Below are 24,150 nucleotides of genomic sequence, written 5' to 3'. Positions count from 1 at the left end.
GTCAGTGTTTTGCAGGATCTTGCTAGTTATGCTAGCTTGACTATGACAACCTTAACATGTAAATGTGGTGTGGAATTTGGTGTGTTTCGTTTCAAACACAGTTACAAAATAAAAATAAAAAAGGCGACCCGGACATCAACTCTGACAGATCACCAGTAGAGCAGATGTTTAAATTAGCTAATCCACCACCGCTGTGCTAGCTTAGCTATTAGCAGCGTTAGCTAAGCTACCACAGCGATCACCTATTAATAATTGCAAAAATGAAGCTGTTCTTTGTGTGGGAAATGTTTGAGTGCTTTCTTGATAAATAGGTACAGTGGCGTTGTTGTCGGTTGCTATAGCAACAGGTCTGTGTGTAGCATAGCCGACACAGGGAGTGAGGGAAAAAAGTGTATTTCAGTTATTCTTTAACATTTTTTCTGCCTTATATTTACATTGCTGAGGAGCGAAGCACAAAATTAATAATACCTTCATCTCCGGGTTTCATTTAGTTAACAGAGTCGTTCCACCGCGGTTATGGAAGACATGTAAAAGAATCAGCTTTTTGCCCTCCAGCGTTGTGCCCATCTGCCAGATTTCATGATGTAAACAATAACATGCGACGGATCCATACTGTAAGATTGCACTTCATTCTTTCCACTGAATTAATGATTACTGAACATTAAATGAATGTTTTACACACCTTTACAAATGAGTGCAGCAGTTTCGGAGGGGAGTATGAGACTCTAAGTTACAGTTTATCAATATTTATTTGATAGTGTAGACAGCCAAATGGATAATAATAATGTACTTTAAGTGTTAAACAGTTATTGATTAACCTGGGAGGAGTTCCAATTATTTACAGCTGGTAAATATGCTGTATGTGTTTGGACCATCATTTAACTCATAAATCGTAAATGAAGAGGTATTTACTTTCCACCTAACTCAGTGTAACATGTCTCTTTGAAATTTGCCATTTTTCTCTTTCTATGTTTCTAAAATTGAAAGTGACACAGAGCAGTGTGTCATCTTATTCACTTCTTCTTCTTCTTCTGTTTTCTTCTGCTGAACTGTGTTCCTGACAGCCCGTCTTTAACTGGAGCAGCGCAGAGCCTGCAGCGAAGTCGCTGTATTTGGCCACTCTGTGTCATCATCCAGGATAAACCTAAAGCGTAAATCTCTGAAGGATAATACACGTAGCTTTTTTTTCCCACACAGGATAAGACTCTTCTTGTGCCTGGAGGCAGAGAGGACTCTAACGAAAAAACACATCCCACAGGCAGAGATAATAGGAAAGGTGTTTGAGGGAAACCAGCTAATAAAATAAGACAGTTATTCATGAAGTGCTTGCATAATTTGAATTAAACACAACAGAGAGAGAAAAATATCGGTTTGATTTTACACTTTTTTGTAGAGGATCCTCAAAAGACAACAAACAATCCTCGAAATGCAAGAGATCCATCACAAATAGTCTCTTCTAGGCTGAAGCGACATTTTGGTGATTTTAAAGTTGGAAGAAGATTCCAGGGTTGCTGACATGTCAGAGTTTTTGTACCAGCTCTCTCTGCAGTTGCTTGATATGGCAATTAAATGGATTTTCAGGCAGCAGGATAAAGTCTAAACTTGTTCAGGAACACAAAATATACAATTTATGATCAGAAATCACACTGCAACAAAGATGTAACCGTTTAGCTTTCACCTTATGATGTTGCTTTCTGGGAATTTTACTGTGCATCTATTTGCTTTGCACTTTTTAACATTATCACCACAAACATCAATGTGTCTTACTTTGGTTTTATGTGACACTTTTATTTGTCAACGTAGAAAAAAAGCTGGTCTTTCTCAACGATATGAGTATAGTTCTGCAATTCAGAAAATAGCTGCATTTCCATTAACCGTAATATCCAGGAGTGAAATTACAAAAATAAATTTGCTTTATGGAAACATGCCAGTTTCGAAAAAATTCAAGTTTTTTGTGAAAACATTTTTACACAAGGATAAGGGGAATTTTCAACCATATTGAAATTGGTTTGTTTTACAAAACTGCAATGGAATTTTTTTTCCACACAACTGGATGTTACTACTGGAGGAAATGACAAAGAAGACGACAGGAAGTGGTAGGAGGATGATGGCGCAGCGTGTTTCTTTAATGACTTATTGCATGAGCAAACTTCTTCACATGTGATTTTAATCGTATTTCTTATTTAATGGAAACACCACAATTGTGAAATTATATTTTTTTGACATTTGCAGAATATCATCAAAGTTTTGAGCACAATTGTAATGGAAACACAGCTGGTAAAACAAGATTATAATTTGCTGAAATTGCAAAGGGAGGCAATGGCTAAGCTAGTGACACGCCATTTTTTGATAAAAATTTATTTAAATAAATGGATTTTGCAAAAGTGCAATGGAAACATTTTTTTCGCATTAAGAGCCACGTGATCAGCAACCAGATGTAGTGAAGCTTTCACATTCAGTGGTTACTGCGTTTCCATTACAAATGTTTGCAAAACTTTGCCAACATTTCATTAATGTCGAAAAAACACAATTTTGCAATTGCGGTGTTTCCAATTAATGCAATCAAAATTCCACGTGAATAAGTGTCTTCATATGAGAATTTGTTAAAATCCTCATCCTCCAACTACTTCCTGTTGTGTTCTTTGTCATGGTTTGCACCAGTGGTAACATCCGGTTGTAGAAAAAGTGTTTCTTTGCAGTTTTGCGAAATAACCCAATGTTGATACAGCCAAAAACAAACACCTCATCCTACTTTCAGAACTTTTTATCAAAAAACAACAGTTTTTTTTGAAACTGTTATCATGAGGCAAATTTAATTGTGAAATTTCTAATTGTTCAATTATATGACCAATAGAAACGCAGCTAAAGGCTCAATATTTACTTTTTTGGCTACACATGAGTTCATATCAGAAATATTCATTTTTTTCAATCAGAAACTACAAAGTTAGTTTGACCTCTTTGTTAATAAACACTACAAATCATCACTATTTTATGCCTTTTTTCCTGCTCACATGTTTCTCTTACCATCCAGCTCATTTGTGTTTGTGCCTTCAGGCTGTCCTGCTCAGAGAGGCGGGCTGGGCTGCAGAAACCCGATTCAGGGGTTTCAGGGATGCATGCGTCTCTTGAAGTTGGACGGCCAAACGGTCGATTTGATAAAAGTGCAGGAAAGACGGCTGGGAAACTACGGCGACCTGAAGATTGATATGTGTGGCATCATTGACAGGTTTGTAAAGCTAAAGTTTGAACAGTTTTCCCTGTGCTGATTCCAGATGAACACACTGCAAAAACACAAAATATTACCAAGTACTTTTTTGTTTAGTTACTAGTATAAATATCTTAGTGTGCACTTAAAAAAGAGAATGGAGTTCCAACCTAAAAAAATTGATTTGTAATCAGGTTAAGTTGGTTAATCTTTTTTTATTTGCTTTTATTTAACATGACAACTTAAACTTAACTTGGATAAACTTAATTTTTAATGGACTGCACTGCAAAAATGCAAAATCTTTCCAACTATGTCTTATTGTACTTTAAATACAAAACTAACTTACAAATAATATTTCAGCAAGATGTAAGAACATGTTCTAGGTTGATAATTTCTTTATATTGATTTTAAAAAGTACTACACTGCAAAAACACAAAGTCTTACCGATTATTTTGTTTAATTTCTGGTGCAAATATCTTATTACACTTAGAATAAAACAAAGCTAACTTACAAGTTAAGTCTTCAGCAAAAAATAAGAGCTTGTTGCCAGTGTAACTAGAATTTTTCATCAATATTAAGGAATTGTTCACGTAAATCTATGGAGCTAAATTGGTGCCATAAAGTTTTTTCAAAACAAAATATTTTGAAACTGAAAAATTTTGAAACTCAATTATTTTTAATTTGTCTTATTTCAAGTACTCTAAAACAGTGGTCCCCAACCACCGGTCCGCGGGCCGGTACTGGTCCGCGGACCAATTGGTACCGGGCTGCGCAAGAAATAATGAACTACTTCCGGATCTTTTATTTTGAAAATCCTAAACCGGATTTTACCGGTTACGTCTTGAGCGTCAAAATTGAGCCAACTTGCAGCAGAATGGGTTTGTTTAAAGGCGTAGTAATGTTAGTGTATGTAAACCTCTAAAATTGGAGCAAATAATTAAAGGTTCTTAAATTCTTCAGGCATTCTGGACATAGAAATAGTTTTCTAAAATCTAATTTACATAAAACAGAAATAGTTTCACCGTTAGGAAGTAAGAAAAATGTAGTTTTAACTCAACACATACAACTTTGTCCAGAGCAAAGTGTGTTCTGGGAGTCTTTTGGTCAGTCAGCTGCACTTTTAATGCCCTGCATGTTGAGCTGAACCACTTTGTGAATAAAAGAGAGACGAGACGGCGAATCCCTGAACAGGAGCAGCAGAAACTCAAACAGAAAAGCACGTCTTCCCTCCTGCCCTGGATTCTCAGCTGCCATAGCTTAAAGTCTTCCCAGAATGCACCAGTGACAGTGAGCATGTAGGGAAAGCTGCTGCGCTGTTTCAGCCGGAGGCGATGATAGAAACCGAGAAGACTGGAGACCTGGAAGTTCAGTAATCCAGGAGAGATTAGAGTCAAACCTGAGCAGAAAGTTTTTATTTTCTAACACTGCAGCATGATGGAGGCGCGTGTAAAACGTTAATCACCCTAAAGGCGGGACACACTGATGGAAATTAGTTTCTAATCTTCTGAATTTTGCATAAATCTAGATCAGTGTTTCTCAGACCTCTTCACGCTGAGGAACACTTAACCCATTTGACAAATGATTTGAAATTGACCTTGTATTTATCTTAATATTTACAACCTGATATGAAAAAACCAGATAAGGCAATAATTATTCTGTTCATATGAATATTCCTTGTTTTCTTTCCATCTGTATCTTCAGTTTTTGTTGGGTTTTTTTTAGTTATTCGGTCTGAAGCCACTTATCTGTTATTATTTTTAAACACAATTATTTGGTAAACAGACTGTACGCGTTGCCCTTTGAGGTCACATTACCAAAGAATATGCGAGTCAAGCCGCTGCGCCTATGTCCTCCGCACCACCAGGGGCCTCCAAGAGCACTAAGCTCGCATGAGAGAGAGAGACGTAAGAAAAATAATAGGTGGTGATTACCTAGATTGTTTTAATTGGCGAATAATTGATTTATTGCTTATTGCAACAGACTTACTAATCACCATAACTTCATTTTAAAATTTATTTCTATTTATTGATGCTTTTATTTATCAAACTGTGGAAAAATTGTGAATCTTTCAATCCTGACAATAAGGACAGTTTTGGGGGCTTTAAACATAACTAATTGGAATTTATTGTGACAACAATAAATGAACATCTGATCACGATGAATGATAAACGATATGATAAATGCCCACGCCTAATTTCCAGCATCTGTCATAATACTTGGTAGAATAACCAATTACTAAAATAAATATTATTTGTCAGTTTTTTAAGCTTCTAGCAGTAATGTTGGCCATGTTGTCTAATGCACTGCTAATTAAATGTCAGCCAAAAAACAACTCGTATTTTAATAGCTTTTTTTAATAAAGGTGTATATAGTATTACCTTAAACTAAAGTAAAAAGAATTGCTAAGGGAAAATTAAACACACATCTCTGATTTGTTTTAAATTGTAATGACCTGAAGTAAGAAAAAAAAATCTGAACTTTGATCCTTTAAGAAAAGACTTCAAGTAAAAATCCGAGTCACATGATGGACGTTGTTTCTGTTTTGTGATTCATTTTTCAAACTCTCTGCAAGGTCGCAGCTAAAACATGCCAAGTGTGCAGAAAAAAGATGAATTACTGACTTTGTTCTTTTCTCTCACAAACACAAAAAAGTCTGTTTTTCCAAAACATTTTATTTATTTTATTTTTATTTTTTTGCTAACTGCAATGTGTGTTTTTGATGACATTACTATGTTTTTCACCTCAGAGGTCACTTTTATCAGATTCTAAAAAGAAAATAAAAGGTATTTGAAAAAAAAATTATATATTTTTATAAAAAGCTCGGTAAATTTGACATGTAAGAAAAAATAAAAAATTGGTAATTCTGATCAGAGATCGAGGTCATAAAACTGCAGTGCAGGAAAACGTGCCAGCACTATTTTTGCTCTGTTCCACTTAAAAGTCCCGGTTTCCTCCTGAACGTCAGAACCTTTTTCCATTCAGTCCCACTTATTCCCTTCCACATGTTCTGCTTTTCTTTTCCACCATTTTAGACCCTTTGCTCTTTACATTTGGTTGGATAAATTTAAAACCAATTATTTATGTTTGTTTCAAAAAAGCAAAACGAACAAAAAGAGAAAATTTTTCCTTAGCTGCGTTTCTATTACAAGTGTGAGCAAGACTTTGTTGGTATTCTCATGATGTCAAAAAACAACAATTTTGCAATTGCAGTGTTTCAATTTAATAAGAAAAACATTTAAAATCACACATTAACTTTGTTTCCGCGATAAATGGTTGTGAATGTGAAATGACATAACAATACATAAGAAATAAAAGTTTAAATGTATGTCATAGACTCCTTATGCAAATTAGGTCATTAGCATGAAGCTAAAGCGTGATTAATTGCAACAGCCCACCTTAATAAACTTAACTATTACCTTGCACCTGACTCACGTAATTAGATGTAATGGCAGCAGCTCACAAACGGCTCTGCAGGGAATGAAGTCAGCAGTGCCAGTCGCATTCTGAGCTCAGATTCTGAAACAAAACATTAAACAAAGTTGAGAAGTTTGGAGTCTGGTGTTTGTGTCTTGCTACGCAGTGCCTCGCAAAAATATTCATTTTCCTCCAACTTTTAACATTTCTGTTATAACACTTGTGAAAATCTTAATTTTGGGCTCTTTTCTGAATTAAGTTTAGGTTTTGTTCAGAGTTATAAATATGTTTTGATTTAAACCATCTGGTTGTAGCTTTAGCTGTTTGTTTTGTCTTATTGTCCTTCTGGAAGGTGAAACTCCTTTCCATTCTCAGGTCTTTTAAACCTTTTAAATGCATTCTGGGTAAATGCAACCAAAACAAACGTGCTAAGCTAGCGCTAGCGGGGAACATAACTTGTCGTCTTTTGCTAAAGGCAAAAGAAAAATCCTCCAACCACTAAAATCTGACATTTTTGTGGTTAACTACATTTTTGTTTACGTTTCGTAAAGAAGAAAGTTGCACTCAGTGTCGTCATCAGAGGTTTTTGTGTCGTTTCTTTCAGTAGTTCTTGTTGCAGCGCCCCCACAGGTGGGGAGGGGAACAGAATTTCTAAGGGTTTGGCTTGTTTGACACTGCAGTGAGAAAGAGAACCACAGCAGCTGAAAATGTAACAAATGTTGCAACTTTGGTCCCCATTTAATCCGAATCCACTTATAATGGCATTTTTGGTTGTTGTAGACAGAATGAAATTTAAAGGAGAACATTTTGGCAAAACACTCAGAAATTTTTAGGTTAATCTCAGAAATTTTCCAGAAAAAACTTGGAAATTTCTAAGTTTGAAGATTCAAACCGAGTTTCTGTTTTCTGCCCTGCAGGTGCTTGCCGAGTCACTGCGAACACGGAGGAAGATGCTCTCAGTCCTGGAGTAACTTCCACTGCAACTGCTCCGACAGCGGCTACCGAGGAGCCACCTGCCACAGCTGTAAGCGTCGAAGCAGGAAGAGAAACGGCGAAAAATGCAGATTAACTTTACTTTACTCTGTAAAAAAGGAAATCAGTCTTATGCTAATACTGAGGTTCTTCTGCATTCATATAAAAAAATATTTAAAATAAAACGCGTACAATGGCGTTTTGGAGGAAATTTCTGTCAAAAATCAGAAATTCTGAGATTGAAATCAGAAATTTTTTAGAAAAACCTTGTGAATTTCTGAGTTTTAAAAGTCAAAAATTTTCTCAAAGAAACTCAAATTTTGAGAATAATCTCAAAATATTTGTAGACTCCAAAAAAAATTTAAGCTTTTCATTATTAAAACACAGAAATTTCCAAGTTTTGTTTAGAGATATTCTGAAATTAATCTCAAAATTTTGATTCTGAGTTTTTCTCTCACAAATTTTCGACTTCTGGAGCTCAGAAATGTTCTTGTTTTTTCTAGAAAATTTCTGAAATGTCAAAATTTCAGACTTTCTTACAGGTTTTCAACTTTTCAGATTCAGAAATTTCCAAATGTCTACATTTTTCTACAGTTCAATCAAAAATTCTCTGGAAAAAAACTTGGATATTTCTGAGACCGAAGTTTATGAGATTATTATTATTATTCTCTAAATTTCTGAGTTTCTCGCAACAATTCTTTCTTCCAAAAGTTGAAAATTTGCTAGAAAAAAACTCAGAAATTTTGAGATTAATCTCAGAAGATTTCTAGAATAATCTTGGAAACAGCTAAGCTTGAAAATCTGCCATTTGCTAGAAAATACCCAAAAATGTTTAGATAAATTTCTGAAATTTTCTAGAAAAAAAACTGGATGTTTCTTAGGTTTTTTTTTACTTTTTCAACATAAGCATTTTTGTTCTTATTTTGTTTTGGGAAAATCATTTAGTCATTTAAATTTTTATAATTGTATTTTATTTATAATTTAGGATTATTTTATTATGTTTTTTATTTGTGTTTATTTTTTTAATATATACATTTTTTTTACATGAAAAGTGAAAATTATTGAATTAACATTTAAGGGAGTGGTCATATTTTAGCTCTTTTTCTACTTTATTCGAAGCATAGTTTAAAAATAAATACTTTAAGATGCATCTTCTTTTCAAACCTAAACTTAAAATTTTCTTTTATGTAAAGAAAGAAAATGAATTCTTCCAATCTGCATCTTCCTCTACATTTGTCTAAACACTCATGATGAATGCTGATGTATAAATATTTGTTCTTATATTTCAAACCATGTGAACAGAGAGACTGTTATTATCCCAGCCATGTTTTTATTGAGATTACTTTAATTAGACAGTCTGTCCCTCAACAGTCAATTTTCCTGTGCATTTCTTCTTATGCCATTTTTTAAAACCTGTAATTATCTCCGTTCATTCGGGAATCGACCAAACAAAGTGGTGAAACTTTATTATGCTTTGTAAATTACAATCTGGTTTAATTTAAACTTTTTAAAGATTTCTTCTTGTTATATTCACCTGCAGATATCCTACTGTAAATAATTAGTACAAATCGATTTATTGAGTTTCTGTACTGCTTTACTCTACAGAATAGTTAAATAATTTTGTTTTAAATATATGTTTTATTTACAAATGCATTTGCAAACCTACCGATAGTGATGCATTACCTGCAGGTCTTTGGAGACTTTTAGATAAGTTTGCTCTAAATTTTATACTTTGCTTCTTAGCAAAAAATAGCATCATCCTTGGTGATACATAATGCAGGAATGAAATGTCACCTTTCCACGGGGGGATAGCGGAGGAGAGAACAAAGGGACGGCATCCTGCTGGAGATGAAAGCCACAATTTTCTCCCACTTCTGTCTTCAAAGCGCTCCGAAAAGCTCCGTGTCAATTCCCAGCTCCTAAATGCTGCTTCTTTTTTCATAATATTTTTAAGTACCAAAGACTTTCAAGTGCTAAGAATATCTTTAAATACTTTTTTTTCCCCATTGAAAGAACAAAACCGATCATATTTATTTAATATTTTTATCTACAGGATTGTAGTTTTGACGGTGTTGAAGTCACAGACGGATCGAAGTACAGTGGGCTAAATGTTCCTTCTGTATCTGCGAAGCTTTGAAACAGAAAAACAAATGTGTAGAATAGAACAGAAATATTATTTATTGTCCATTTTTCAGAGAAATTCAGGTGTAACAGCAGCAATGTGACCAGGCAGGGTTACACAAAGTTACAAACAAAACTCAAAACACTCAATAAGAAACTGTAAATGTAAAGGTAAAATTACAACATGAGAAAAAAATACTGGATGGTAATTTTTTTACATTTAAATTATAACTAAAAAATGCACTAAATATACACATGTAGGCACAGAAAGGGCATTGTACTGATTTTTCAGGAAGTTGCAGGAGGAAAAATTCACATTTAGAGTCAGATAGCAAGTCTTAGGGAAAAAAGTTAAATTTTCTTCAATAAAAGACTTTTAGGAGTATTTTTTACTGCACTGCAAAAACAAAATCGTATCATGTATTATTGGTTTAGTTTCTAGTGCAAATGTCTTAGTACACTTGAAATGAGACAAAACTAACTCACAAATAACTTTTCAGCAGGATAAGCTTGTTTTAAGTAAATAAGTTATTTATATTGAGGAAAAATGACTCATTCCATTGGAAACTAATTTTACTTATAACAAAACATGCATCCAGTGTTGTAAATGAGATAATTTGCCAGTGGAACTGAAACTATTTCATCAATATTAAGAATTTATTGACTTAAAACAACCTTTTATATTTGCTGAAAAGCTACTTCTAGGTCAGTTTTATCTTATTTTAAATACATTGAGATATTTGTACTATAAACTAGACCGAAAATACTAAGATTTTCTGTTTTTGCAGTGTGCTTTTACTTGTGCAAACTTTCAGTAACTTCAGTGGATGAAGAACAAACTTGTTTTAACAAAATTTTGTTAGCTTTATGAATTTTATACTGAAAGAAAGTGATTTGAAGAAATTTTACTTCTCTAAATTATAACAGCTGTTATAAAATTAACTTTGTTTGCAATTTTGACTTTAATCTCAGAATTTTGAGAGGGGAAACAAAGTCAGAATTTGGGGAAGAAAGTAATAATTCTGCGAAAAAAAAGTCATAATTCTAAGAAAAAGTAAAAAATTTTGGGCAAAAAAGTTAGAATTTGGAGAAAAAAAGTCAAAATTGTGGTATATAAAAAAAGATTAGAATATTAAGAAAAGTGAGAATTTCCTTTCAGTGTTCCTTATCCCTTTCTGTAACGTTATGTTATGTTTTCTCCGTAGCAAAATACGAACAGTCGTGTGAGGTCTACAAACACAAAGGCGACCCATCGGGTCACTTTCACATCGACGTGGACGGCAGCGGACCAATCAAACCCCAGCTCGTTTACTGCAACATGACAGGTAAAAAAAACATAATTAAAAATGTAGATTTCTTTTCATTTCACACAAACGTTTAATAAGCTGCGTTATTCCTGGTTTGTGTCCTCCAGAGGACCAGACGTGGATTATAATCCAGCATAATAACACAGAGCTGACTCCAGTCCAGGCCTCCGCTGACACTAACCAACACTTCGTCAGCTTCCTGTATCCGTCTGAAGAGAAGCAGCTTTCCGCCATCATCAGCCAATCAGAGCACTGCGAGCAGGAGCTTTCCTATCACTGCAGGAAGTCCCGCCTCTCCAACAGCCTGGGTAAGATCTGGAAAAGTAAAAAATAAAGAGATGTCTGGAGGCAACATCTTTGCAAAGTAAGCTTTTCTATATCTGAAACCAGGACAGAGTATAGGGAACTGCTGATTTAGTCCGTTAAGTTACTATTTAAAACATTAATTAAATTTCACTTCCTTATTATCTCCGCCGCTTTACAGCACCTACTTGTTTTGGAAATCATCAGATTTTATTCTTTTATTAAACGAGGATTTAAATACACAGCTGAAGGCTGTTGGAAGGAATTAAAGAGCACAGAGTCTGATGAACTTCTTCTCAAAATGCTTCTTATCAGCTTGAGGGGGAGAAAACGGCACTTATTTCCTGTCGAGGTTCAAATGCACTGCAAAAACACCAAATCCTACACAATATGGTTAGACCAGTTTATAATGCAGATATCTACGGCAGAATGTTAGGGCCTCTATTCAAGAAACAAAAAATGAAAAGGGAGTAAATTTTCACCAAAACCTCCATTTCAGAATAATCTCAGAAACTTTCTGGAAACAAACTGAAATTTCTGAGTTTGAAAAGTCAAAAAATTGTGAGAAAAAAATTTAATTTAGAGAATAATTTTTTGAAACTCAGAACATTGTTTAAAGTAATTTAATTTCTTTTTTCAAACTCAGAATTTTTTTTCTAGAAAGTTTCTGAGATTAATCTTAAAATTTTATTTGTTTTTTTTTTTTAGCAGATTTTCAGCTTTTCACGTTTAGAAATCTCCAAGGTTTCTCAAACAAATTCCTGAGTATTTTGGCAAAAATTTACTCCATTTTGCTTCTTATTTTTTTTAGTCTTTATATCTTAGCACACTGGAAATAAGATAAAATCTTACAAGTAACATTTTAACCAGACATGGGCGCTTGATTTGAGGCAATAAATTTTGTATATTAATTAAAACTTAGTTCCATTGGCAGATATTTTCACCTAAAACTTGAGAAAGTGTCATTTTATAAGTGAAAACTCAAAATTTGTAACAATACTGAAGAATTATCAACTTAAAACAAGTGCCTTTATCTTTCTAAAAAGTTACCTATAAGTTAATCTTATCTGATTTCATATGTACTAAGATATTTACACTAGAAATACTTTTTGTTTTTGAAGTGCAGGCAATCCAATAATGCCAGAAATCTTAAAGACTTGCATGTGTTGGCAGACAAGACAAGTAGAAGCTGCTTTGGGTAAATATTTTATGCATATTGGAGAGATTCATTTGCTAAATCTGTTAATTAGGGGAGAATTAAAAAAACATGAATTAATGAAAATGTTATGTCACTGATTGACTCTTTTCACACAGCAGTGGCACTACATTGATGCCAAGAAAATGTCCTTGTAAATCTCTTTGTTTCTTTTTAGTTGTTCAAAAAGCATTGCATCAGAGGGTGTGTGTGTGTGTGTGTGTGTGTGTGTGTGTGTGTGTGTGTGTGTGTGTGTGTGTGTGTGTGTGTGTGTGTGTGTGTGTGTGTGTGTGTGTGTGTGTGTGTGTGTGTGTGTGTGTGTTTGTTGGGAGAAGCTGAGTTTTTACTGTGACTTAACTCATTTCTTGCTAACAGATGTCTTCTGAGCTCATTTGCTTTAATTTCCAACTCTGTGAACTTAAAAACAGAATCCGTTAATCCGTTAGGGGAATAAAGTTGCATCATTTCTACCTTCCAAAGGAATTTATATAAAATGTTTATTAGTCTTCTCTGTTTAAGAGTCTACAATGTTTTATGACAATCTAGAAGTTGAAACAATGCATTGTAGTCACTACCTTAAATCAAAAGCGCAGTTTAATTCTTACTTCATACAGGGGAGCTATATGGAGTTGCTTTGGGGCCATAAAGTTTGTTCAAAAGAAAAAAAATAACCTGGAAAGAATAAATTTGAAACTGTCAAATTATTTTGTAACTGAAAAAAGAAGTTTTCACATATTTTTTTCTGTTTCAAACATTGGGCTTTTGCCTCTTCCTATAAAAAATTTACTCCTATCACAATTTTTTTTTTTTTTTATCAAATCACAATTTTTTAAATTAATATCTTTTATCTGTATTTAAAAATGTTAAACTATTAAATAAATGTAAATTATTCCATTATTTTTCTGCATGTGAACCAGTGATGTCTGCTTTGTTTTTGTTTTAGATGGGACTCCTTTCAGCTGGTGGGTCGGCGGCCCGGCTTCGGGTCAGATCCAGAACTTTTGGGGCAGAGCTTTGCCCGGCAGCCAGCAGTGCGCATGTGGTCTGCAGGACAACTGCCTCGACTCGAGCTTCTACTGCAACTGTGATGCTGACTATGACCTATGGTACGCCGAATTATTCTGCAGCTGCATTTCTATTGATCATAAGACATTTTGGAATTAAATTCACTTAATAGGAACATGCCAATTAAAAATTATATTCTGACTTTTTGATAAAATATTTTTGTGCTGGGATGATGTGGTTTTTTTGGTAATCAGAATTGGTTTATGTTTCCAAAACTGCTATGAAAATACTTTTTTGCTTCACATGAATCACATAATCAAAAGCCAGATGTTACTACTGGCAGAAACAACGAAGAAGACGACAGGAAGTGGTTAGGGGATGATGGCAGAGCAGGCTTTTTGAATACTTATCTCGTGAACTAACGTATTCACATGTGATTTTAGTTGCGTTTCTTATTTAATGCAAACATCATAATTGCAAAATTGTGTGGTTTTTTGGCATTAGCGGAATATTGACAAAGTTTTGTACACGTAGGAAATGCAGCTCCTTAAAAGTTGTCTTTAGACCTGTAAGAGTTTCTCTTGAAGGTTTTTTTAAAGTAAAACCAGTGGTGGGTACTGCTAACTACAGAGTCAGCTAACTCCAAGGCACTAATTATTAACATTAGTTCTGATAATGGTAAAGCATTACAGTAGCTGTGTTTCCATTACAAATGTGCCCCAATGTTGAAAAAAACTAATTTTGCTTTTGCAGTGATTCCATTGAATAAGAAACTCAATTAAAATCACACGTGAATAAGTTTCTTCACGCAATAAATTATTAAAAACATGACATATCATCATCCCCCAACTACTTCCTGTCATCTTCTTTGTGGTTTCCTCAAGTAGTAACAGCCAGTTGTAGATCATGTGACTCGTGATGTAAAAAAAAAAGTGTTTCCGTTGCAGTTTTTGAAATAAACCAATTTTGACACAACCGAGAAAACAACTTTTTATCAAAAAACTTGACATTTTTCAAGGTTATTTAGTTTCCATTAAGACAAATTTATTTTCAAAATGTAAAATTTCACACTTATATGGTCAACACATAGCAGAAGCTAATCACCAGACTGCAACCGCTCAAGAATTAATTGAACTTTGACATTAAAATCTAAATGTTATAAAATACATTTAGACATTGCATTTATGTTTATATATTGTTCTCTTTAGTTTATGTTTTATATTATCAGTTTCTTGTTTTAAATAAAGTTATTGGGGAAAAAAGAGACGAATGAACAGCTTTCATGTCCTTCAAAATAAAAGCATGAATATAAATGTCTACTTGAACAGAAGAAATATTAATCAAAACTTACTTAACTTACAAAACAGACAAATAATTACCACCTTAGAATTTAACCGGTATGTATGTAATTAGCAGATATGAAATGTGCTAAAGTTAGCTAAATTGCTAAACAGAAAAAATGGCTCCATTATTAACGCCTCCGCAGATTTTGCTGTTTGCCCACTACTGGATGAAACCATTTCAGTAACTTCATTGTTTAATCTTAATGTTCTGCCCAAACAGAAACAGTTTTGATAACAAAAGTGTTTCCTGAAACTTTTAAACTCATAAATTACTTTCTGATTTGAGGATTCTTCTATTCCAGGAACAATAATCTCATCCCAGATTATCTCCTGTTGTTAAATTTTGCTTCACTTTGTTGCTGCCAGTATATTATCAGATCAAATCCCACATTATTTCATTCTTGTGTTTTGCAGCAACAGAACAGTTGGCTTGGATGTGCAAATGAATCACTAAGCTAACACATAACATAACATCATAAGACGTTGTGTCAGCTGAAATTTTTTTTTTTTCAGTCAGCACATCCTCAACTAACCCTGTGAGAACAAATGACTAGTCAAAGCAGAGTTTTTGCTTTCCAAACGTAATTTCTTCCACTTTTTTAGCTTAGTTTGACTTTCTGTGGGAAAACTTTTACCTTTTCTTATTACACTGCAAAAACACAAAGTTTGTTACCAAATATATTTGTTTTAGTTTCCAGTGCAGATATTGAAATAAGACAAAACTAACTCACAAGTGACTTTTCAAGAAGACGTATGAGCTTGTTTTAAGTGAATAATTTTTCAATATTTATTTAAAAAACATTCTAGTTCCATTGGCAGATTTTTTCACTTATAACAAGAGATTTTTCCCCTGTTATAAGTGAAATAATCTCCCAATAGAGCCAGTACTTTTTATCAATATTAAGGAATTATTGGCATAAAACGTGCTACTCTATATATCATGTAAGTTAGTTTTGTCTTATTTCAACTGTACTAAGATATTTGCACTAAAATAGACCAAAAATACTTAGTAAGTGTTTGTGTTTTTGCAGTGTACTACTTTTTCTTCAACCTTCAGCAATTATTTACTAAAACAAACTCCTATATTTTGCTGAAAAGTTGTCAGTTAATTTGATCTTGTTTCAAGTGTGCTGAGATATTTTCACTCAAAATTAGACAAAAACTACTTGGTAAAATGTTCTGTTTTTGCAGTGTAGAACCTTTTGAATATTGAATATTGCACAGACACAGCAATGGCTTCCTTATTCAATAATTATAGTGGTTAACTGTACAAAAAAGAGCAGGAAAAAGGAGGAAAACAGAAAACTCTTAAATACTGAGGACATTTTTGTTGAGTTGGCCCAACTGGTTAAAGTTTTCTTTCTTCAACTTGTACTTAGTGTACTTACTTTCCTCCTCTGCAGTTCAATAGTGAAATAATATTACTTTTTCATCAATATTAAGAAATTATTTACTTAAAACAAGCTCCTATGTGTTACTTGTAAGTTTTGTCTTAATTCAAGTGTAGATATTTGCACTAAAACTAGACTAAAATTACTTGTTAAGTCTTTCTGTTTTTGCAGTGTACTTCTGATTGCTGCTCTCTGTTTCTCTTCTTCCTTGTCAGGACTGAGGACTCTGACCTTCTGACCCATAAGGAGAGCCTCCCAGTCCGGTCGCTGGTGCTGGGAGACATTCACCGTCCGGGTTCAGAGGCTGCCTACAGGGTGGGGGCTCTCCGTTGCCATGGAGACAGTAAGTCCAGGGGCGTGGCCTCAGAACTGGCTGGGGCGCGGGCAGAGGCGGGACCCAAACATTATACTTAGTAACTACTTCAACATATTTTAACTCCAGTAAAAGTGTTTTTCTATCTTTTCTCTTTTTTTATCTTTTTTTTGTTTGAATTTCTATCTTTCTCCTAATTTTCCTTTCTTTTTTCTTCTTTCCCTCTTTTTATGTGTTTTTTTTTCATCTTCTCTTCTTTCTTTTTTCCATGTTCCATTTTTTTTTCCACTGCAGCAAATTAAACTTGCTAATTAGCAGACAGCCCGCTAAAATATGGCTCCCTTATGCTACATAATAATAACTATCAATAGAAAATGTAAAATAAATTAAACTAGGTGATATATTTTACTTGTGATGAATACTTATAATTTCTCCATTAAGTTTAATGAGTTAGTAAATAAATGCCTAAAGATAAATCAACATAAATGGGATAGCATAGCTGCTGTTGTGCCTTTTTTCCTCGCCTAATTAGCCGAACAGTTGGTTCATTTGTTTACTACATGGTTTCCATTACACACCCCTCATAATGAGTTTTCTCTTTAATGAGCTTTATTCCAATGTGATATATGCGACACTCGTGTAAAAAAAAAAAGAAAGTTGTACCTCAGTTTTTCTAGATGGGAACAGAAAACTGTTTGTTTCTTGCAGAAAACTTCTGGAATGCTGCGTTTTTTGACAAGGAGACGTCGTACCTTCACTTCCCCACCTTTCATGGAGAGCTGAACGCAGACATCTCCTATCTGTTTAAGACCACGTCTTCCTCTGGGCTTTTCCTTGAAAACCTCGGCATCAAGGACTTCATTCGAATAGAGCTCAGGTGTAAGTGACGTCTCAATGTTTTTGCTGTCTTGTTCTGCAAAAGGGTTTGTGTTGTTTTCCATCTGAACACAGTCTGCAGCTCTGATCGTTATTCTGGAGCTCAACCCTTGAGAGGATTCGCAATCAGGTGTTTTAATATCGAACTGCAGAGGAGGAAAGGTCTTCTCTGCTTGCTTACTTTCTTCTGAGTTAAAGTTCAACGCACAAGTTGAAGAAAGAAAACTTGAGCCACCCGTGTTGACTCACCAAAATGTCCTCAGTTACATAAGTATTTGCTGCTTTCTTCCTTTTTTCTGATTTTTTTCTAGAGTTAACAATGAAAATTTATAAAATAAGGCAGACAGTGCTGTCAGTGCAATATTCAGTATTCAAAAGGCTCTGCACTGCAAAAACACAAAATCTTACCAAATATTTTTGGTTTAGTTTGTAGTTCAAATATCTTAGTACACTTGAAATAAGGCAAAACCAACTTTTTACTAAAATATATGATCTTCTTGCCAGTGGAACTAGGAATTTTCATAAATAAAAAGGAATTGTTGACGTCAAACTATGGAGCTAAATTGAGGCCATAAACGTTGTTCAGAAGAAAAAACAATGAGAATTTATTTTAAAACTAAAAAAAAAAGAATTGAAAGTGAACAAACATTTGAAAAGGGGAAAAGAAATGTTCAAAACTACTTTTGCGATTCAAGATTTTTTCTTTTGGCCTCAATTTAGCTCCATATGATACAAGCGCCTATTTCTTGCCGAAAAGTTATTTGTAAATTAGTTTTGTCTTATTTCAAGTGTACTAAGATATTTGCACTATAAACTTTTTTGCATTTTTGCAGTGTAAACAGCAGAGAATAGATTTTTTCACTTCAAACAAGACAAAAGTAAAGAGTAAAATCATCTGCCAGATGGGCAAATTATTGACATAAAACTTTGTAATTAAATAGCAACCATAAGGTTTGTTCAAAAGAAAAGATAAATAAAACTGAAAAATAAAGTTCAAAACTGAAAAAAATGGTCAAACCTACTTTTCAGATTCAAGTGGGTTTTTTCTTTTGACCAAATTTTATGGTTCCAATTTAGCTCCATATAAAACAAGTTCTTGTATCTTGCTGAAAAATTACTTGTAAGTTGTCTGAGAGTGTAGAAACTGGACCAAAAATATTTGGTAATATTTTCTATTTTTGCAGTGTAGATGCAGCAGTTTTGGTACTGTATGTACACATTGAAAAACAGTCATACATTTCTGATATCTTGTGATTTGAATATTGTGGACTCTAAAATGCCACAGCTTGGAGTTCACAAATACAGAACATCCTCCCAAACTACCAAAAATATTTGTCCTGTTTTAAGCTTTTTTATTGGAGCATTTAGGGAAAAGAAGCAGCTGATTATGTCATGCCTGAGGCCTCCGTGTCACGTTTCAATTGATTTAGCTGAAACCAAAGATCCCTAATTGCAAAAGATAAAACTGAAGAGCTCTGACTCCGGGGGATAGTTAGCTTTTTGCTGACAAAACATGCTATAAATGCAGAAACTCCCTCTCATGAAGCGTTTAGCTGCACACATCCCCTTCTCAATAAACCATTGGATATTTAAAGTGTGCATAGCAGATTTTGCTGCATTTGTGGTTTTGTCTTTCCTTTTCTTGCCGTTCTGCTCCGCATTCTTGACTCGTTTTGGGGTTTTTGTTGGCCCCAGGATAAACTCATGGTGGAATTTTTCTGCAGAGCTCGTAGATGATGTATTGGATCGTAAAAGACGCAGGAGTCCCCACAGTCGGGGACCCATTCTGTAATTTCATACCGATCCCAGCAAAAAACTCTCTTCTGTTCCCCACAGTCAGATATATGTAAGGCTGTGTTTTAAATCTGATATCTACTGATCGCCGGATTCCATTTTCATTCATTCAGTTATTTATTTCATTCAGTTTTTTAAAAAACAAAAAATCTTTCACACATAACCAAAACCAATGTAGCTTAACAAAACATTCCTGTTGGAAAAGGAGCAGGAAGAAGTGAACACTTTAATTTAATCCTACTCCTTTTCTCAGTTCAATGAAATATATTGTTTACCGACTCAATAATTATCAGAAATTTGTCATTAAAACTATGTTATGGTATTCATATGAATATATGGAGCTCCAGAACCAACAAATAAATTGTATTACATATAATTTCTGCATTATATGTAATATAATAGATATTATATTACATATAATACACACACACACATATATATATATATGTATATATATACTGTATATACTAAAATGAGAGGTGTTTCAGTTTCATTGTCCAACCCCTGTATATATATATATATATATATATATATATATATATATATATATATATATATATATATATACACAGTATGTATATATATATATATATGTGTATATATATAATGTATATACTGTATATATATAATGTATATAATACATATATTATATGTAATATAATAGGTATTATGTTACATAAAAAACACATTACATATAATCTGTATTATATGTAACACATGTAATACATGTAATTCCTCCCACGATTACATATGTATTACATATGTAATACACATATGTATTATATTATTTACAATTTTTTTTTTTTCTTGGGAAATAAATCATTATTTATCATTATTTACAAAAAAACACCACCTGATTTGGATATGGGCCTAAACAAAAAATGAGTGTTTCACCCCATACTGGATGCATTAAGTTGTATATAAACTTCTTCATGTGTTGATCTTAAATCTTGGAAATTCACTCGGCATGTGAGCAAAAGTGCAGCTGGCTTGCAGAAATAGACAGATTGAGTCGAACGCTGCTGCTGCTCCATGAAGAAGACTCATTGTTAACTCAGAGCACGCAGGTTTTCGTTGCACTGCGTTGTTATCGTGACAGCTGGAGTTAAGATGTCTCTGAATCATTATTACTCATAACATGACTGGAGCCAGACAGCTGTTTCCAAATGAGGTTATGATTCCTTGAGAGTGCTTGCTTGTGCGTGTTTTCATTCTTATCTCAGTCCTACAGCAGCCTATGGTTTCTCAACTAGAACAAGAGAGTGGCAGTTTTTTAACTCTCGGCTTTTGTTTCCCCAAGTGATGGGAGTATAAGATAGGTCTATACAAAACATGTTCATTACAGTTTTCTCCACAAAGTCATTCTTACATATTGAGATTTTAGTTTTATCATTTCTGCTAATTTTGAGATTCTTTCAGAATAAGATGTTTTAGGGAGTCTGTCACTTTAAATCCAAATAAACTGCTGCTGGTTACATCTTTCACATTTGAAAATGGCTGCAAACAGTTGTGCAATTATACAACTTTGCGTTTGTGAAAAGCAGAAGTGGAGCCTCCTGCACAACTAACCAGAATGCAGCAAGTGGCTTCTGGATGTTAAGTCAACAACAAAACACTAGTCTTTTCCAGCAGCCATTGTAAGTCAAGTTATGTTTATTTATGTAGCACATTTCAACCACAACAAGGCAGATCAGAGGATTTATTTTCTGTCATGAAAACATAAAAAAGTCATTTTTATGTTCACTGTAAACTTTCATAACAAGTTTATTGCTTGTTATGAAACAAGCAATAAACATGACTTTTTGTCAAATTTCTTTATTATAATCATCAAGCAAATGTCCGTCAATTATATTGATCAGCGTTCAATTTGCATTAATCAAAGGCAACTGTAAAAAAGTCATAATGTGACTTTATTCTCGTATTATTTCAACTTTATCGTCATAATATTGAGACTAAAGTCAAAATAATATCAGAATAATGTCATATTTCAACTTTATTCTCATTATTTTGACTTTATTACGACTATTCTCATATTATTACGACTTTTTTCTCGTATAATTTTGATTTTATTCACATATGTCTTTATTCTTGCAATATTATGATTTTATTCTCGTAATATTGTGATTTCATTATTTATTTGCAGTTTTCTGGAGGTTTGTTCCAGATTTATGGTGAATAGAAGCTGAATGCTGTTTCTCCATGTTTGGTTCTGGTTCTGTGGAAGCAGAGCAAACCAGAACAGACTGTGATAAAACTAGCAGACCAAATGTGCTGGAGCTCTGCTTGGGTTGCTAGGCGACAGGCAGAGTTCCGCTGGGGTTGCTAGGTAACGGGCTGAGCGGCTCCGGGGTTACTAGGTGAAGGGTCACAGTGGCTGCTGATTGGTGATGTTACATTTGGAAGGTTTTTGAAATGATTCATGATTCCAGACACCAAAAAACATTAATTTATTGCCAAAATACGGCAGCATGTTTTTTTTAAAAGCAGTAAAAACCCAAACCGAATTACAAAAATGTGCAAAATGTGAATTTTGCATCATATAAGTGAAGTAATGATCAGTATTAAAAGTCTGGGATCCACAACAGAAATAGTTCTTCATGCAGAGAAGGACGGATCCGAAATGCTCCAGGAGTCCTGGCCTGTCGCTCGGGTTGAGGAGGCAAAATTAGTGAATGTGGGACTTTAACTGCAATGCAGAGAGCAGACGGATAAAACGGCATCAACAAATCAATCCATCCGCCTTCACCGGCTGTGAGAACAGTACTTATGTGATACTTCATGAATAAACATGAAGAGAAAAACAGTTTTCATCCATGAAAAATGGAGCTAAATCAAAAGCTTTCTACTTTGTGTTTTAAGTGCATATGGCTTTTCCATCCCATCTAAAAAAATGTTTTTTTATTTTTGTTTCTCTAGGACATATTTAATGAAAATCACAATCATAAATGTAGTTTTATATAAGGAAATCCTGCACTTAGGCAAGATAATCGGTTTTTGTCTTGGACAATGATAAAAAGTCAGCATTAAATATGTTTATTAGTCTCATATGTTTGTATATTTTGAATGTATTATGGAGTCTTAGGGCCATACTAAGAGAAAAGAAAATTACAAGAATAAAGTAATAATATTAGGAGAATAAAATCATTTAAGTTAATAAATTATTCAATTATTATTGTAATTAGTAAATATGAGAAAGATATTATTATGAGAATATAGTAAAAAAGAAAGAATGAAGTCATTATTTAAATGATTAAATTAGTTATTATTTAAATTATTATTTAATGTCAATATTTTTAGAATAAAGTCACTATTATGAGAATAAAGTAAACAAAATTACGAGAATAAAGTCATAATACTATAACTTTATTCTTGTGTTAAATGTTTTACTTTCTTTGCATGGCTCTAGTACTCCGTCATAGGAATGCAATCTAACAAAGTTTTTTAACTACATTAAAATGTGGAAAGCATTTCAGTCTTTCTATATGATTAAATTAAAGTGACTTTACGTTTCAGTGTTAAACTAAATCTGTTCGTCTTGGCAAGTTCCTTCAGACGTCTGTTGTGAAGCAGCGTAATATAAATGAACTGGATTTATTTAAATTAGAACTGGCTGATGCACAGATCCTCATCCACACAGAAACATGTTGGTAGCAGCGTCTCTTTGCTTCCTGCCCACAGATCTGAGTCCAGCTGTCCGTCTGTACTGTCAGCAGACGGGCAGTTCGCCATGTCATGATGGAGGAACACAACCAACCAAAACGTTTATTAAAAATGGTGCAATCTGGAGTCAGATTAGAGAAAACTGTCCTTAAAATTCACTAAAAAGTTAAACTAGTGCAAAGAAATATGATAATAAATGTTTAAAAAGCAAAATGTGCTGCTTAATAAAACTTGATTATTACAAGAAGAAAGAATAACATTACAGTGTTACAAGAATAAAGTCATAAAATTAAGAGAATAAAGTTGTAAAAAAATAAAGTTGAAATATTACGAGTTATAATATTCTGGCTTTATCCTCATAATTCTACCCTTTTATTATTATCTCAATGTTTTTCTCATAAATATTATAATAGTTTGACTATACTCATTGTTTTGGATTTATTCTGTTTATTCAAGTTTATTCTCTTAATATTATGACTTTATTCTTCAAATATTATGGCTATTTTCATATTATCATGACTTCATTATCATACGAGTTTATTCCCATAATATTATGACTTTGTTTTTCTACTTTTATTACTTTTTTACTCATAATTTAATTGTATTTTATATTATTTTCTCCGTTGTATGTTTGTATGATGGAAACATTCACAGTATTTCTACTTCACACACATCATGCTCTCATTTTACAGCTTTGAGTCCAAGAAGAACAAAAACTATTTTCAAATTATTGTGAAGCTTCTTTTTAGAGTAAATTATTACATTTCATCCACCGAGCTGTTTGAACATTTACTTGTTTTTCTCAGCATCAAACTGTGAGAGAAATTGTTTTGCACAAATGAAATTAACCAACTTTCACAAACAGTGTCTTTATTTTTTATGAAAAAAGGATTTTACTTATTTTTGTGTCTGTTTACTACATTACAATTTGAGGAAAATAGATACAGCTAATTTCTTACTTGTCAAAAGGCATAATAATTATAAGCATAAATGTTTATTTTATGGTTTTGTTTCCTCTTCGTCAGCTTCCACAGAGGTCGTCTTCTCTTTGGATGTGGGGAACGGACCTCTGGAGGTCAAAGTGCGCTCCGACCTCCCGCTAAATGATAACCGGTGGCACAGCGTGAGAGCTGAGCGAAACGTGAAGGAGGCGTCGCTGCGCGTCGACGACCTGCCTGCTGCCGTACGAGAAGCTCCAGCTGATGGGTTTATTCATCTGCAGCTCAACAGCCAGCTATTTATAGGTGAGAA

At 33.6% G+C, this 24,150-nt stretch overlaps 1 protein-coding gene across 1 annotated transcript in view; it reads left to right on the top strand.

Moving 5' to 3' along the window:
* Positions 1-24,150, top strand: part of LOC102228376 (contactin-associated protein-like 4) — an 85,614-nt gene that overhangs the window by 45,400 nt on the left and 16,064 nt on the right. The window contains exons 10-17 of the mRNA XM_023340179.1: positions 3,055-3,226; positions 7,537-7,643; positions 10,918-11,037; positions 11,127-11,327; positions 13,461-13,623; positions 16,472-16,599; positions 17,278-17,448; positions 23,925-24,143. Of these exons, the coding sequence (XP_023195947.1) occupies positions 3,055-3,226; positions 7,537-7,643; positions 10,918-11,037; positions 11,127-11,327; positions 13,461-13,623; positions 16,472-16,599; positions 17,278-17,448; positions 23,925-24,143 (1,281 nt within the window). The remainder of the gene's footprint in view (positions 1-3,054; positions 3,227-7,536; positions 7,644-10,917; positions 11,038-11,126; positions 11,328-13,460; positions 13,624-16,471; positions 16,600-17,277; positions 17,449-23,924; positions 24,144-24,150) is intronic.

Source organism: Xiphophorus maculatus, chromosome 9 (assembly GCF_002775205.1).
Source record: "Xiphophorus maculatus strain JP 163 A chromosome 9, X_maculatus-5.0-male, whole genome shotgun sequence".
NCBI classification, from domain to species: domain Eukaryota; kingdom Metazoa; phylum Chordata; class Actinopteri; order Cyprinodontiformes; family Poeciliidae; genus Xiphophorus; species Xiphophorus maculatus.
Note: the sequence above shows the minus strand (reverse complement) of the source record. Positions and strands in the feature narration are given on the sequence as shown.